This window comes from Lampetra fluviatilis, chromosome 39 (assembly GCF_964198595.1).
Source record: "Lampetra fluviatilis chromosome 39, kcLamFluv1.1, whole genome shotgun sequence".
Classification (NCBI taxonomy): Eukaryota; Metazoa; Chordata; class Hyperoartia; order Petromyzontiformes; family Petromyzontidae; genus Lampetra; species Lampetra fluviatilis.
The window spans coordinates 5970109-5986976 of record NC_136313.1 but is presented as its reverse complement, the minus strand read 5'-3'; the positions used below and the strand labels follow the sequence as shown (position 1 = coordinate 5986976).

Genomic DNA, 16868 nt, shown 5'->3' with positions numbered 1-16868 from the left:
ATATAAAGCAATGATTTTTTTTTAGAATTTTTATTGTTTTATATGAAAAAAATTCGAATTTTTATTGTTTTATATTTTTATTATTTTATTATTTCCCTTCTACGTGACTTTACCGAAAGAACCAAGAATATGAATCCCTGCAGTCAGGAAAGCTTTAAATAAAAAATGTTACAGTGTGTTATCCGTTCTTTTTCCATTCAAAACGATAGTCCCATATAAGCGTTAAAACAAACTTGAAGCACCCTGTATCTCCCACAAGTCACACGATGCCAATAGCACAATTGCAATATGACCGGCAGAGAAAAAAACACCTCCAACAGAGCATTTGAAAATTCACGGAGACGGCTGTGGCAGGAATTGAACCCATCGACTGTTTGCTCGTCGCTCGGCAGTGAGCGTGCTCACAATCGAGCAGCATCTTGAGCGGTATTTTCCCGGGATGTCTCACAAGCGAACATGGCAGGTGGCAGTTAACCCTCTCCCGTTGCGAGACGACTGAAAGTCACGGGGTGGCTCGTCCCGTTCACCGCTGAATATCGGAACGCGCAAGCGCCGCCGTTGTTTTTAAAGACATTGTCACTCACCGTGGAGAACCGTAGCAACACGACTGCACTCGACGATAGCCGGCGACAAACTGTGCCACATGCCCTCCCGCATGGCCTTGTGGGAGCTTCAGTACCGATAAAGTACATTTTTTTTCCGGTTACGTTCCAGTGACGTACACGTACACATACGTCACCGGAACGGGAAAGGGTTAAGTGTTGTATATACGATTAGGCAGAATAACGGCTGCGCGCGATGGGACGTGTGTGCAGGATGGGCGTAGGGGCCGTTACAGAGAGGCATTGGCGTGGTCCCTACGAGCCCGGCCATCCTCGGGAAGATCAGACAGCAGACGGCGAGATACCATGGAAGTCGCGCATCTACTGCGCAACAGCTGCGGCATCTGGCGGAGCGGAAGGAAGCGTCGGCCGTGGCACCGTCGGCTTCGGCCGTGATATCTTGATCTTGAGCCCGACCAAAAAAAAACAAGATGTTTTTGGCAGTGATTCACGCCTTCTCTCCCCGAACGTCCAACCTGTAAATAACGATGCGACCGAACAGATCCGTGGAGCTGCAGAGAATCAGCTTGAGCTTGTGGATGGGTTCACTTGGGGGCACTTGGAACACGTGGATAAGAGACTGTTAAGTCAAAAAGAAACAGTGCAGTTGACCGCACACGAGTTCAGAAACAACTGCATCGTATGCACACAACACAAAGATCCCCCGTATAGTCTTTAACAGACTGTTGGGGCACGTGCTGTTAGCGAGCACCTATGAAGGCCGGCACGGCACACGAAGGGGATGGGTTGCCAGCATCACACACGGCCACCTTTGTCTCCCCAGTGGCGATGTTTACACACCGCACCAGGTACTCAATTGAGGCTGAGTCAACCTAGGGGAGGCCCAGAACCGGTTCAGATAATCGTCACTGGGGTTGGCCGTTAGCGGGAATCGAACTCGGATCACCGTAGTTCGTAGCGCAGCGTGCCCAACTGCTACACTACTGCTCCCCACACAACAACCGCCATTCGCCACTAAGTGGCGGTGACGTCACCACGACGCTTGTGCCAGGCCATGTGCACCTTGAGGCCACGTGAAGTGTCGAACGCCCGCTGGCAGGAGGTCACGGGGCAGACCCAGGTGCCACGGGTCGACTGACTGAGATGACCGAGATGATAGGCTGATGCACCACCTGTGCCCCCTACTGTACCAACTTGCTGTGCTTTAGCCATCCGGCGCTCCGCTCGTTGTTGTGAGCGTCGCTCCTCCGCCCTCCGTTGTTGTTGGAGGGCGACTGCCTCCAACTGCCCAGTAGCGTCCTTCACGAGCCTCCTCCACTGAGGCCGATCTTGACACCGCTGGTACCAGTCATCGGCAAGTCCACTCAGCTCCACATCCTCCTGTACCACATCACTCCATCTCTTCTCTAGCCCGTGCCGCGCCCGTTTAGCCCCCTCGATCCGGCCGAACAAAAGCTGTTTAGGCATGCGGTGGCTGGGCATGCGGGCTACATGACCCAGCCAACGCAGCCTTGCCTGCCGGAGGAGCTCACTGATGGGACTTTGCCCAGATCTTTCAAGGACTTGTGAGCTCCTCACACAATCCAGCCTGGTTAAACCCAGGATGGATCGTAGGCAGGCCAGCCTAAATGTTTCCAACCGGCGAAGATGCTCCACTAGGGGGGTCCACGTTTCGCAAGCGTAGAGAAGGGAGGGAATGACCGTGGCCGAGAAGACCTGAAGCTTCGTGCGGAGCCACAGACCAGGTAGCTTCCACACAGCGTTACGCAACCGATGAAAAGATATTGCCGCTCGACTGATTCGGAGTGAGACCTCTGCTGATAAACTGGAGCCGGTCATAAGCACACTGCCCAGGTATGGGAAACTCTCCACTCTCTCCACAACTGCCCCATCACCAATTGGGAGTTGTGGGGGTGGAGTGTCCGATGGTACAAAATACCCAGGCAGGTACTTAGTTTTGGTGGGGCTGATGGTAAGGCCCCACACACACACAATCACACATACAACTGCCATTCAACACTAAAATGGCTATGATATCACCACAGTGCTTGTGCCAGGGTCATTTGCACCTTTACAGTCAAATTAAATGGTGAAGGGTCACAAGCATGAGGTCACGTGACACGCCCAGGTGTTATGGATGAGACGACGGGCAAATGCCCCACTGTGCCACCTTTCTGTATTGCAGTGGCCCGGTTTTATGCTCATTGCGGGTGTTGCTCCTCCGTCTCCCATTAGAGGGCGACTGCCTCCAACTGCCCGGTAGCGTCCTTCACGAGCTTCATCCAGAGGCCGATCTTGACGCCACTGGTACCAGTTGTCGGCAAGTCCACTCAGTACAAAGTCATCCTGTAGCAGATCAGCCCATTTCATCCCTAGCCCATGCCGCACCCATTTAGCCCCCCTCTATCCGGGCTAAAATAATAGTTATCCATACGAAGGCTGGACACATGGGCTACAAGAAACAACCAATGCATCCTCACCTGCTGTAGGATATCACTGTGTCCAGATGTCTAAAGTATCTCCTCACATAATCCGTCCTGGTTAAATCTAGGTTGGATTGAAGTTATGACCAACACACAAAGTCAAAGACCCCCAATTAGCCTTATTTATGAGAGCTAAGTGCTGTTGGCGAGCGTCCACGGAAACCTGGCGCGGCAAAGTGGATGGTGTGGCCAGCACCGCGCGTGGCTGCCTTTGACTCCCCAGGGCTGATGTTCACAGGGTACAACGATAGCAACGCAGTGTGCAAGCCACTGCATCACCACTCCACACACTCTCACGTGTCCGTCGTAAATTTATGGAGAGTAGAAACGTTGGACGATCTGATACACGGTATGCAAGGATATTTGCGTAGAATTCACGTCTTCCGGGTAAAACTCCATCAGGGTCTTTGATGGGTCGTCTTTAACAAAACCTGCAAGCGATGCAGACAAACGATCGACATCACGGGGTCATCACAGCCAACACCTACTGCTGATGCCAATTTTGCAGCCTTCCTTGTACAATTTAAAACTATACAACTTTTTTTTTATTCTATCAGGTATGGGCCCCACTGAGCTATGCAGCTCAACGAAGTGGCGGCTTATCACGTAGACATTTATAATAGCACTCAAAGCACGTTGATTTTAAATGTGGAGGGACTGGGAGAAAAAACCACATGACCATGGGTAAAGAGACTTGCAAACTCCAAATATATAAACATCAGGGTCGGGATCGAACCCACGACCTCCTGTATACCAGGCGAGGCAGTTAACATCTCCTCGCCACCGTGGGGTCCATCATTATCTGTCATTTACTTTCACTGGGTGTTATGACGGCTATTCCGTCAGCAAATCGGAGATGGTTGACGTTTCTATATATTAAAAAATGTTATGCGTTTGTTTTGTTTCTGCAGTCCAACGTTTATGTAGCATATTCTCATGTTGATGCGAACAGCCTTGGCGACACAGCATACATCTTTCCAGCCAAACTCCTCTTGTGATTTCTAGATTGTCACTTCGTGCAACCTCGGTGGTGTAGTGATAACATTTTCACAAGTGTTTTTTGGGCATTTATATATTTATGAAAACAAAAATGTGTGCACTGCCGTTTTTAACGCCTTTCACCGGAGGTAAAACGCATTGTTTGTATACTTTAGCTCCGGCTGGCCATAAAACCGTGGAAGGGAGGGCGATGATCCAATACAAACTAAACTTTTGCACAACATCGTTTCAATATTGGGGCCATTGGGCACTCGCCCTTTAAGAAATCGGCCAAATTGACCAAAGGGCTGCCCAAAACTTTGGACACACAAAGCAGAGCAAAAATAAAATTGGCAAAGTACGCGTTTTACCCTGACAGCTACCTTGAACAAAACATGTTAAAGCGTTCTGTCCCGACACCTACCCGTCCCCTTCTGTCCTGCCGATTAAACACCGTCGTTCCGCGGACAAACGCAACGTTGGAAAGCATCAGAGTCCACGCGCATGCATGCATGATTTTTTTAGGTTCGCCAATGGCTGGATGAGGGGTATGCTCAGATGCAGAAAATCAACATGAGCTTGTGGATGGGGTTCACTTGGGGGCAATTTGGCCTGTCCGCAGCATCCAGATTAGCACGGCTGGACACGTACTACTGTGCGAAAGAAGTTAAACGTACGTACACGCATCTAACTTGCTGCATCGATGTGCTATGAACGGCCATTGCCCAAAGCGCTACCTATTATATGTTTGTGTGTGCAGTCTGTTCTATAACACCGCGTGTTTTCATAACGCGAATTGGATATAACGCGATTGAGTGAAAGGGACTACATCGCGCGAGGAGGAATGAGCGGTCGTACGGCCGCCTCGGCGTAGCATCACACAAGGCAGCGGGATGCTGCTGGATGCTTCTAGACGCTACCCACTGTGGCTCAGTTTTTGTTCGGCCTGTGTACGCATCTCGCGTGTTATCCCGGACTCTGCTTTACCCGATATTATTTATTAGAACGCGATTTTTCCCATGACGCGGTGTTCTTCCGGAACGCAACCACCACCGCGTTACAGGATAATAGAGCGTATAACCCTCTTAGGGCAGTGTCACTGACCAATCTGGTAGTTTTAGTTACCTTGAAGCAGGCATTGTTTTAGTTACCTTGAAGCAGGCATTGTTTAGTTACATTGAAGCAGGCATTGTTTTAGTTACCTTGAAGCTGGCATTGTTTGAGTTACCTTGAAGCAGGCATTGTTTTAGTTACCTTGAAGCAGGTATTGTTTTAGTTACCTTGAAGCAGGCATTGTTTCAGTTACCTTGAAGCAGGCATTGTTTAGTTACCTTGCATCAGGCATTGTGTTAGTTACCTTGAAGCAGACATTGTGTTAGTTACCTTGAAGCAGACATTGTTTTAGTTACCTTGAAGCAGGCATTGTGTTAGTTACCTTGAAGTAGGCATTGTTTTTAGTTACCTTGAAGCAGGCATTGTTTTTAGTTACCTTGAAGCAGGCATTGTGTTAGTTACCTTGAAGCAGGCATTGTGTTAGTTACCTTGAAGCAGGCATTATTTTAGTTACCTTGAAGCAGGCATTGTTTTAGTTACCTTGAAGCAGGCATTGTTTTCCAGAGAAACCACCCTGGAACTGAACGTGGAGCTCGCTCACTCGCACAGGCTGCGGGAAGTCCACGCTCACCCACTGGGGGGCACCCTTGTTCAACACAAAGACAAAGATCCCCCATATAGCCTTAACCAGACTGTTGGGGCAAGTGCTGTTAACGAGCGCCTATGAAGGTCGGCAAGGCACACGAGGGGGTGGGTGGCCAGCACCACGCCCGGCCGCATTATTCTCCACAGTGGCGATGTTTACTACACACCGCACCAGGTACTCATTTGAGGCCGAGTCAACCTAGGGGAGGCCCAGAACCGGTTCAGATAATCGTCACTGGTGTTGGCCGTGAGCGGGAATCGAACTCGAATTGTCGGGGGTTGTAGCGCAGCGCGCTAACCGCCGCACAGCACGAACACACACACATTCCTCCCTCTTATACACAAACCAGGCACTCGATGTACACAACAATCCTAAGTGTCATCACGGAGAATATAAGTAACACAATAGACAATATGCATCCTTTCGCTTTGCGTTGCTCAACATACAAACATTTTTTTTCTACACATCCCATGTGTTATTCAACTTTTTTTTTAAACAAATGTCAATTAGGGGCAGGCAGGTCAGAAAGTTACAACAACACTTGTACGCGTGGATTATATGATAGAGGCGAGGGCGTGTGACCTCTGTGATATTGTAACCTTAATAACGTTCGTTGTGGTGTCGATTGGCGGGGGGGGGTGAGCTGTCACACCAAGACGATTGAGAACCATTGCTCTAGCTCAGAGGTCGGCAACCAATATAACAATAAGGGCCATTTTTTTTTAATTGGTAAAAAAAACTCAATATTTCAAGAGCCGCAATGCACTGTGGTGAATACGAGATGGTCATTGATAAATAACGAGACAAAGCGGTCGTTTATGAGCCGCATGCGGCTCTGGAGCCCCAGTTTGCTGACCCCTGCCCATGGTAAACGAGACTTCCATTGTGAACTGGACTCCCATGGTGAACTGGACTGCTATGGTGAACTGGACTCCCATGGTAAACGAGACTTCCAATGCGAACTGGACTCCCATGGCGAACTGGACTCCCATTATGAACTGGACTCCCATGGCGAACTGGACTCCCATGGTGAACTGAACTGCCATTGTGAACTGGACTTCCATGGTGAACTGGACTGCCATGGTAAACTAGACTGCCATGGTGAACTGGACTCCCATCGCGAACTGGACTCCCATGGTAAACTGGACATCCATGGTGAACTGGACTCCCATGGTGAACTGGACTCCCATGGTGAACTGGACTGCCATGGTGAACTGGACTGCCATGGTGAACTGGACTCCCATGGTGAACTGGACTGCCATGGTGAACTGGACTGCCATGGTGAACTGGACTCCCATCGCGAACTGGACTCCCATGGTGAACTGGACTGCCATGGTAAACTGGACATCCATGGCGAACTGGACTCCCATGGTAAACTGGACATCCATGGCGAACTAGACATCCATGGTGAACTGGACTCCCATGGCGAACTGGACTCCCATGTTAAACTGGACATCCATGGTGAACTGGACATCCATGGTGAACTGGACTCCCATGGTCAGGGGTGGGCAACCAATATAACAAGAAGAGACTTTTTTTCGAATTTCAAGAGCCCGCACGGCAGTCCTTAAAGGAGCCGCAGGTTGCCGACCGCTGGCTCTCGCTGCTCCAGCGAGTGCAGTGTCGACGCATGATCGTGTGCAGTGATTTGTGAAGACCTGGTCCGAGTTCCAGCACGTTTCTTCGTTGCCGTCGAACAGATGCTTCTTGCCGAACTGTTTCCCGTCTCGATTCAGAACGGAGCTCACCCTGATTAAGGACACAAGAGACAAAGATCCTCCCTGTATAGCCTTCAACGCAAGGGTGGCACAGTCGGGTTTTTTTTACAATCGGGTTTAATTGTGTTTTTATATTAAACCCGATCATCTGAGATTGGGAGAAATCCGGTTTAATTGGTTATAATTGCAGAACCGCACTTCGCCAACTTCTCAACGATGGGCTTCGTCCATTCCAAGCGAAGGAACTCACTGGCGCCCACGATTGTGGAGGAGCTCGTGCTCATCAAGACCAACCTGCCCGCCGCATTCTACGACTAGCCCGTGCCCGACGCCCCCCCCCCCCCGAGTACGATAGCAGCACCGACGAGGAAGCAGCCTAAGCCTTGGATCAGAGTTTCGTATTCATTAAACCAGGTTTTAATTCCCCGAAATCGGGTTTAATTGTATTAAAGAAAAAACCCGATGCCTGCCGCTGGAAAAATCGGGTTTTTTCCACCCATGTGGCAACAGACTGTTGGGGCAAGTGCAGTTCGCGAGCGCCTACGAGGGGTGGCTTAGGGTTTAGCAGCAACGCCCGGCCGCCTTTGTCTCCCGAGTGTTTATATTTACACACAGCGCCAGGTACTCATTTCAGGCTGAGTCGACCTAGGGGAGGCCCAGCATTGGTTCATGGGATAGACTTTGTATGCCACCCTAATGACCACAAGTCCTAATACACTAATAGAAAATACACAGTGGCCCTCAAAGGAACATTATAAACAGGCGGATTCATAGCAAAAGTGTAACCTTCCTGATTATACATGCCAGTTCACAACTTTATATTTTAATGTTTTCCCCTTTCCTGTTTATGAAGTTCATAGTTCCGTTTGCGAAAGCCTAGTTGTTTTTACCCGTACATAATTGCAGCCTCTTTGTAAATCCACTCCATCCAAAAGTTCAACCACGTGCCAACAACGTTGGCATGTAGGTAAGACAGGGGAACAGAACTGGCTTAGGACATTACTCGCTACTGATGTCAGCCATGGCCTGGAATCGAACTCTGGTGGCATGGGTTCACAGCGCAGTGCGCTAAACCGCACCTCCGATGAGCACAGTTGGTTAAGGTACGGTGCGAAAGAAGCTCAACATACGGTACATAACATAAACCACTGCGAGACCGCCACAACAATGTAGTAAAAATAACGTACCAGACTAACAAAGTGGCCCGGTAGTCATAACGTTAATATTACTGTCAATGTGCAACTCAAGCCGCATGTATCTTAAAGTCAAAATGTCTCCCTGCTTAAACAACCGCCGGGGACTTTGAGCCAGTGGTGGAAATTCCACATTCCGATGGCAGGGGCCAGTCAGCCCGTCAACGCACACGCACTACCGGGCGATTTGGTCGTATGTGATTATAACTTAACGACTTTGTTTTACATAAGTGTATAGAGTTGCTCGTTTTAATAAACATGCAGCGATACACTTAATAGAATAAACCCGCACGTGCATTTATTAATTTATGTATTACCGGCACGATGTGCTTTCGCAAACCAGTGAAGACGTCATGCCAGCCACGTGCAGTTGAACCCGGGCGCGCTTCCGCGTTCATTAACATAATTTATGTTAATTACATGTCAATGAGGAGGGAGTCGCCGTGCAAAAGCATTGCAAGCTCGCGACTCCCTTTATGTTAATTATATGATAATTAAATCACAATACGAGCGCGTACGTCACGTACGCGCGCTCGACCAATGAGAAGCCACCCCTGTCCGATCTGTTGTACACATTCTAAAGCCGCGATCCCTGTGCCATCTATGAAATGTGAGACGTACAGTTAATTAAACCTTAATTATCTGGCCCTGTCTTTATTTTATGAACTGTGCGTTTTAACAGGCGTGACGGGCTTTGCGATGTTAACGCAAGTAATATTTAACGAATGCACATTGATGAGTGAAAAGTATCACGAATTGCAACGTTAATTGTTGTAATGAATGATATTACATGCGTTGTAATCAATACGGTTCTGATATCAATGCCAAGTGACTTTGGTAGTACTGCATTATTATACTCTACAGTACGTGTACTGTAGTGGAAAATGTTAACAGCTCCGATGTAGGAAATGGATTTTGACCTTTTTCCTCTGCATGAAAAACATGTCACGTTAATAAAATATATATTTCAGATCAATTCGCTGCCGGCCAGTATAAATTGACAACATCGTTAACATAAAATCGCGTGGGTTGTGAGAAATGTATTAACAATGCGGCACGGTGCTGAAGGCTGTCGACGATTATCATTGTCAAACGAAGGTTAATTGCCCCATTGATGATTACCCATTGCTCTCTCCACAACGATACCAACTCGAAACACCGCCCCACCACCATCCAATTTGAATGCCAACGATTCCAACCTCCCTCAACCCCCCGCCCTTGTCGGATATTTCCCACAAAAATCCGAGCAATCACGAGCAAGTCGTCGTCGACGCGGCGAGAGAAAGGCGATTTGACATAAATTTGACACGCGGGGCCGCCTTGCCCTATCCGCTCTACGCATTGCAATTGCACGGAGAGCCCGGTGCTTATCGGCGGTGGGAAATGCAATCGCGGCATTCGTATTGAGTTAACGGCGGAGCTGGCCGCGCTGGTTTCAAGACGAAATCTTCCTCCTCGATCGTTTGTGATTGCGAGCGAGAGAGAGAGAGAAAAAAAATGTTTAAACAACAAACACGTCAAGTAATTACTTCTTTGCTCGTGTCCACCTTTTTAAAGAAAGGCTCCGTCCGACGACTGCTGTGTTACAAGTTCGGTAAGTGTGCGTGGCGTGTGCGCGTTCGTGTTTTAATGTCACTGAGATATATCGCGTGTACGATCACCATGCCCTGCTGCTGTTGTTGTCTGTACAACCACACACACACAATGCATCGGTGTGGGTTTGCCTTGCCATGGGCCATGTGCCATCATCATTGTATCGTGACAATGTTGTAATTTTAATTTAGAAATGTTACATGCCTTGTATGTGACACCGGGTTTTTTTCCATCAATTCTGAGAAAATGTACAGGCTTTTGTTGTAACGCAATTGAAATGGGTTTATGTGTAAATGTTATAGCGTGCGTTGTATGACCTACGTTACAGCATATATGATTGTGGCAAGCGTGTACACCGATGGGTTCACTGTGTATTGTCACATTGTATGATTGTTGATGTTGTAGTACACGTGCAGACAGATCTCTATCTACTGCTGGATGAGGTTGTTTTTGGGGCCATGCTTTCACCATGTTAGTGTGAAGACGGGGCAGCATAGATTTTGGAGCGGTGCAGTACAACAAGTTTATTCTGCGCTGTAGGGTTATAGTATCGTAGCGTGTTTTGAAATATTTTTAAAAAAATTTAATCGTGTATATATAGAATATGATTACAATTTAAGTACATTGTATTGAAATGGCTCTGGTTATCCACAACTGTACACAAGACACTGTATCACCGTAACACGTGCAGCTTTTGTATAAATCCACTGCTGGATGAAGGTTTCCCGCATTACATTTGAGTGGTGGGGATTAGTTTGGATCATGCTTCACCAGTGATGGTTGTAAATACTGTACAGGCACCCCTCCCCGCCATAGTAATGTGGAATGTCCAGCTTATTAGATGACGTAACTTGGTTATTTACAATTTATACTGGCCCCATACTATATGGGGTAGAGTATTATTAACACGTACTCTTTGTTTTTTTTTGGTAAAGTCACGTAGTTAAAAAATAAAATAAAAATTAATGAAAAAACAACTGATTTAATTAAGTTGTTTTTATTATTTTTAATTTTTTCACCTACGTGACTTTACCGAAAAAACCAAAGAGTATGGATCCTTGCAATCACGAGAACTTCAAATCTAGAATTATTCTCAACACGGTTCAGTACCGTATAGACTAAGTACGTATCGAGTACTTATTGTAGCACACTAATGTATGCGGTTAACATTGGCGTTTGAAGGTTTATAGTTGGAATAGTTGTTGCTGTAATTATTATGATCACGTTTGGTAGCAACATATGTTTGACAATACTTACACGTGAATACACGTTCTACATAATTAAACTGTAGGCGTCCTATGGGCGGGATTGGCGCTGCCATAGTAATGTGGAATTTCCCGAGCGAGCTCATGGCCAGCAATGTAATCAGTGCCACCCTCATGAACTCCTTTGAGCAGGGAAACTAATCTTAACACACACGTAACTTGTGCATCCTGTAAGCGGTTACGAGTATTACCAAGTCTAATGGGTAAATTAACAGAAACTCAACACATTAATCGGTAACACTGCCACAAGTTTTTTAAATATATATAAGTAGGCGTCGTTTCGGGCAATGACCCTTCATCATAGCACATAAATAGCGAGGCCAGAGAAATGGAGTGAATGAGGGTTGGAGGATTCACTTAACACCATTGGGGACGAATGAATTACGTTTAAAAATATATATTTTCTGATAACCCAGTTTTTAATTTTTATGTATGAATAATGTAGTTACCTAATAGGAGCTGTTGAGTAAACGGACAGACGCATCAACGATCAAAAAGTATCACTACCAAATGCAGCAATTTATATGAAAAGTTAAATTATTTAAATGTTTGCTGGCACCGTTGAATTGTGGGAAGGTAATTTCCCGTGAGTTACTGTGCCCAATACGTCTCTGCGATGGGGTTGTGTGTTAATGCCACCAAGTTACACCATCACCACTTCCTTCTGCCAGATCCCACAGATGTTTCACAGTTGACGCCCAACCCAAGGACCGCTGTTACAGTCTCATCGTCATCCTCGCCGCCATCTGCCTTTAGCTCTTCTCCTTGTGACACTGTCAACGCATCCTTCAAGGATCTCACTCTCACAGTCTCATTATCATTTCCACCATCTGGCTTTTATGTCTTGCCCTTCGTCACCGACGCATGGGTGCCGCCACTCCAGTGCCCGTCTCGGTCAACTGCCGTCCTCCGCCCTGCACACGAGGCCCCACCCATCGCAAACCTTCTCTACCCCCTGGTTACATCTAACGCAGTGGCCTTCATTGCAAGGGCCTCGTGGTCAGAGGTCGCAATCGGGTACCCGATATCCGTACCCTACCCGATACCCGGCTACCCGTACCCGGCCGGGTACGGCTACCCGTTTGCGACCCTGGTGCGGCCGGGTACGGGTAGGCCGTGAGTCACTGGTGAGTAACCGTTTGTCACTCATTTCCCAACGTCTTGTCTCTTCTCACAATTCAAGTTCCTAGAATCAACCCACCCGCGCCTGCAACATGGCTTCATCCCAGAGGTCGCAATCGGGTACCCTTACCCTACCCGATACCCGGCCGGGTACACGTAGCCGGGTACACGTAGCCGGGTATTGGGTAGGGTACGGGTACCCGTTTGCGACCCTGGTGCGGCCGGATACGGGTAAGGAATCAAAACCCGTTTGCGACCTCTGCTCGTGGTCCACCGGTGGCCCCTGGTGGCCTTTACTGTGGCCCCAGATGTGTGGCCCCTGACAATTCACAATATGTGAAGAACCCCCCCCCCCATCATCGTCGTGCTGCTGTCAAACCCAACAATCGTTTAAAATGTGTGGAGGCCCACAGACTGATGATGTCTAATTGGCGAAAGTGGCCCACCCTCTGAAAATTAGTGAAGGACACTGCTCTCGCGTGTTTTCCTTCCAAGCCCTTTTCCAAAGTCTTTTTTTTTACCCTGTCGTTGAGTCTATATATAAGTGGAAACAAGACAGAGTAGTTCACAAACTGGCATGGAAATAGGGCCATCTCCAGTTTATAGACCTGAGGCCTGCGGTGGAAATTCCACGTTCCCGTTACTGGGGTTAGAGTCGCTGGCTTATGGTATCTACCGTACTACGTCGCGTATCTGACCATCGCACATCCTCCCTGAGCCAACGAACCGGTCACACCTAATGCATTATATGTGCGTGGTGTATAATTCATTTTCTCAAATCTGACCTTTTCACAAACGGTAATTTGATCTTATAATCGCCTGTATTTGTTTCATTTTAAAGCACAGTGAAGCAATGTCCCACGTTTCAAACTGTTTTTGCTTTTATTTCGTCCTGTAACCTATTTGTGCACGGTGCTTGTAACTCATTGTCTATAGAAGTTCACATATATGACCCTTTCAACTGTCCGCCTATACCTAAGTCACTAGGGAGTTGGATATATATATGATGTCGTACTGTACAAGCAAGCAGTCAGTTAAAAAAATACGGAGGGCCATTGTGCTTGTATGAATGCCGACTTGCATGGGTCAGCTGTCGTTAATACCCGTAGCGTATGCATTTTATTAAATAAGAGCTGCACTTGAAAACTCAGTGGCCAGGCGAGGAATTTTACAGCTTGTCAATGTTTCATAAGCAGGTTTTGAAAACAGTAACTGAACAGCGTCCATAAACCTACAGTAAGAAGAACTCGTTGATGCGAAATTTGTGAGTTGTCACGAACTAGGATGCGCTTAAACTATAGCACAACATCATCATCATCGTCATGTATGATTTATTCACTGCTAGATGAAGGCATTTCCAAGCCACCCCCATCTCAACTATTTACTCTTATCTCTTGCACAGTGGCCGATTTCATCGCCGCATCGCCGCTCGTAGTAGATGTCGATTTGTTCGTAAGTCCAACTTTTACGCCTACCGATTCCAAACATGTTGTACGGTGTAGACACTGAACACAGTGAATGGCTTTAAAAGTTGTATAATCTCCTGTAGATATAGATGCCACTGGTTCTTCATGTTCTACAGATGTAGATTCCACCACCACCATCAATTGTGCCGCGGTTTAACTTATGACTCTCGATCAGAATAGGCAACTGGACATATGGACAGGTTTGTTCGTATCTCTGAAAGTTCGTAAGTCAAATGTTTATTAGTAGAGGAGTCCCTTATTGGAATGTTGCCTTCGATATTATTCAGTTAATTATTCCAAAAAATCACTCCAACCTGCTCTCACCTGCCTCTCGAGTTCAACTCTTTGATCCCATTCCACCATCACGAACTGCCCCTGCGTGTACGCACTCCACTGTGTTTTGTAGTTGTGTGTCCCTCGAATGCACGTGCTAAATTGACGCGTTGGATGTAACTTTGTTTTGTTAAGCCTGAGTCCAATTTTGCAGCCTTCTATAGTAAGTTCTATAATTTCACGTAATTAATTTTGTCTATTTGTGTTTAGCTTCATTCTGCTTAATTCTTTAGAACAACAAATATATTTTATCCATTAAGATCCCAATGCATGACCCGACTGAAAAAGAGTCTTGGGACTTGGTTAAGATTTCAAATTTTCTTGCTGTGGTTTTCACACCTGATGATGATTGCTTGTGTTGCAATGGAAACGTCGTGAGAATTTTATTGTTTTATTTTTATTATTTTATTATTTCCCCTCTACGTGACTTTACCGAAAGAACCGAGAATATAATATAATTCATGTATGTTGAACTTGTTTTGCACCATACGTAGCCAACCGTGCTAATCGGGGGGGGGGGGGGCGGTGGGGGCAAGTGGAAAGGACAAAAAACTAAACACAAAAATCTATTCCGAAGAAATTCGTTTTCAATCTTTGATAAAGGACACAATATAACAAAGGACATTGGTTAGCAGCACACTGGACCCGCAATCCAGAAGTCGCCAGTTTGATCTCCCGGCGCGGCAGTTGAAACAATGATGCAAGTTTCTTCGGTCGCTTCCGCCCATGTCCACCCAGCAGTATGAAAGGGGGACACCGATGAGTCTGTCGGGAGGTCGCGTGCGGTGGGGTAAAGTGTGGGTCGACACACCTCTTTCAAGACGTCTGACCAGCGAGGAATAGTGGGCCACAATGCTCTCTCGAGGGGGGTTCTCTCTCTCTCGAGAGAGAGAGAGCTCTCTAGTGGAGACAGTATCCGTCAGCAGTGGCCTGAGTAGGAGGTTGCAGGGCTGCATCTCTTACACACGCAGGGACTTAGCCCACGTGACTGTGTACATTGAGACTTTCAAGTTAATTTATTAGGTATAGCTTGTGAGCCATTCGGCTCTTGAATCGGGTGCAACCGCAACAAACAAAAAACAAAAACATGAACAAGAAAACATCTTAAAGTGACTGTGCAAACTGAAAAACCAGGGGGAAAAAAACAGCAAAAATTTCAGAAAAAAGCACCGTACACCAATGCTGTGTGCGAAAATCCCAGTGGGATGCAAGTCAAACAACATGCGTCGACTGTTGAGACCGTGACTGTTAGTGAGCACCTTTTTAAGGGCAGCACAACCCACGAGGAGGGGTAGGCGTGGATGGCGCCACGCCCGGTCACCTTTGTCTCTCCAGTGGTGATATTTTTCGCACCAGACCCCAGGGTGTACTCATTCACAGCTGAGTAAATTCAGGGGAGGGCCCATGTTACCTTCGGGTATCAATCACCATTCATGTGTTCCATGGCTGGGAATTGAACTCCAGTTGTCAGGTTTGTAGTGCGGTGTGCGAAACGTTGCACCACCACTTCCCAAACCAATATACACATGGCTATATACACACACACGCTTGGACGAACAATGCATTATTGTCTGCGCTTCCAGGATGATTCATTGACGTTTTTTAATGATTAAGTATTGGTTTCTTCTCTGTGTGAGAGTGTTGCCGACTTCCTTTTGACTGTACAAGATAGAAAACCACAAGTTAAAGGAACACTGCATGGTTTCAAACTCACTAAGCAATGGCACAAACACCATCTACTTGCTGGCAGATGGTACATGTGCATTACTGCTTCATGCAATACAGTACAGTAAGTATAATGTTTGGATGTATTGTTTTGCCTTTCCCCCAGTGTTATACCAATTGTGCTATCTGCATTGTCCTTTTATGTAGTGTCCATTGGCCCCCCCAACTACGACCAGGCCTATCCCAACCCCTCCTTATCAATCCCCCTTGTTTTACTGCATACAAACTACACTACGTACAATAACCCAATTCTTTATTTGAAATGATTAACATGCTATGTACAATTTTATAATTGCAGTAAAGCACCTTGGTAAAGGCGCTATATAAATCTCATTACGACAATAAGATAATGTAACTCTCACAGAGCAGTCCATTACCCTGTGGTAGAGAATGACCCCGTGGATAGTTATACTGTAGAAATAATTCTGAGATGCATTTAAGTGATCTCTTATCCTAAGTCGCAGCAATGTCTCACCCGCACTGCTAGAGATGTTCGTCACATAGCAATCCAAACAAAACTAATGTTTTAGATATGTAATTTGGATTTTATTTTTTTCCAATTTAAGTGAAAGCTTAATTGAATATGTTGGTTTTTTTGTTGTGCAGTCATTGGTCGTTGGGCTGAGATCATTAACTCGCTACATTATTGAACAAGGTTTAATCTTGGGTGGCTGAAACCAGGAATAGAAACCATAATTACTGTATTTGAAAGATGCTGACGCAGTTGGAG

At 46.7% G+C, this 16868-nt stretch overlaps 2 protein-coding genes across 3 annotated transcripts in view; one reads left to right on the top strand and one right to left on the bottom strand.

The window, feature by feature from the left end:
* Positions 1 to 80: 80 nt before the first annotated feature.
* NR2C2AP (nuclear receptor 2C2 associated protein) lies at positions 81 to 9027 on the bottom strand. Its single transcript, XM_078874773.1, has 5 exons — positions 8952 to 9027; positions 7382 to 7472; positions 5618 to 5723; positions 3410 to 3477; positions 81 to 1170 (listed from the first exon to the last, which is right to left on the bottom strand). The coding sequence occupies exons 1-5, from the start codon at positions 8987 to 8989 to the stop codon at positions 1051 to 1053; spliced, it is 423 nt and encodes a 140-aa protein (XP_078730899.1). The 5' UTR covers positions 8990 to 9027; the 3' UTR covers positions 81 to 1050.
* Positions 9028 to 9875: 848 nt separating this feature from the next.
* The window catches only part of LOC144945904 (unconventional myosin-IXb-like), an 88403-nt gene continuing 81410 nt past the window's right edge, over positions 9876 to 16868 (top strand). For both annotated transcript variants that reach the window (XM_078874536.1, XM_078874537.1), the window contains exon 1: positions 9876 to 10228. The gene's annotated coding sequence lies outside the window, so the exon portion shown is untranslated. The remainder of the gene's footprint in view (positions 10229 to 16868) is intronic.

Bases quoted from the DNA above. Each gene is read 5' to 3' on its own strand.
- NR2C2AP (XM_078874773.1), bottom strand. From the start codon at position 8,989: ATGACGTCTTCACTGGTTTGCGAAAGCACATCGTGCCG. The intron at 5,724-7,381 runs GTCTTCACAAAT...GTGTTGAACAAG, and splicing joins CGTGCTGGAACTCGGACCAG to GGTGCCCCCCAGTGGGTGAG. The intron at 1,171-3,409 runs ATATCCTTGCAT...TCTCTTATCCAC, and splicing joins AAGACGTGAATTCTACGCAA to GTGTTCCAAGTGCCCCCAAG.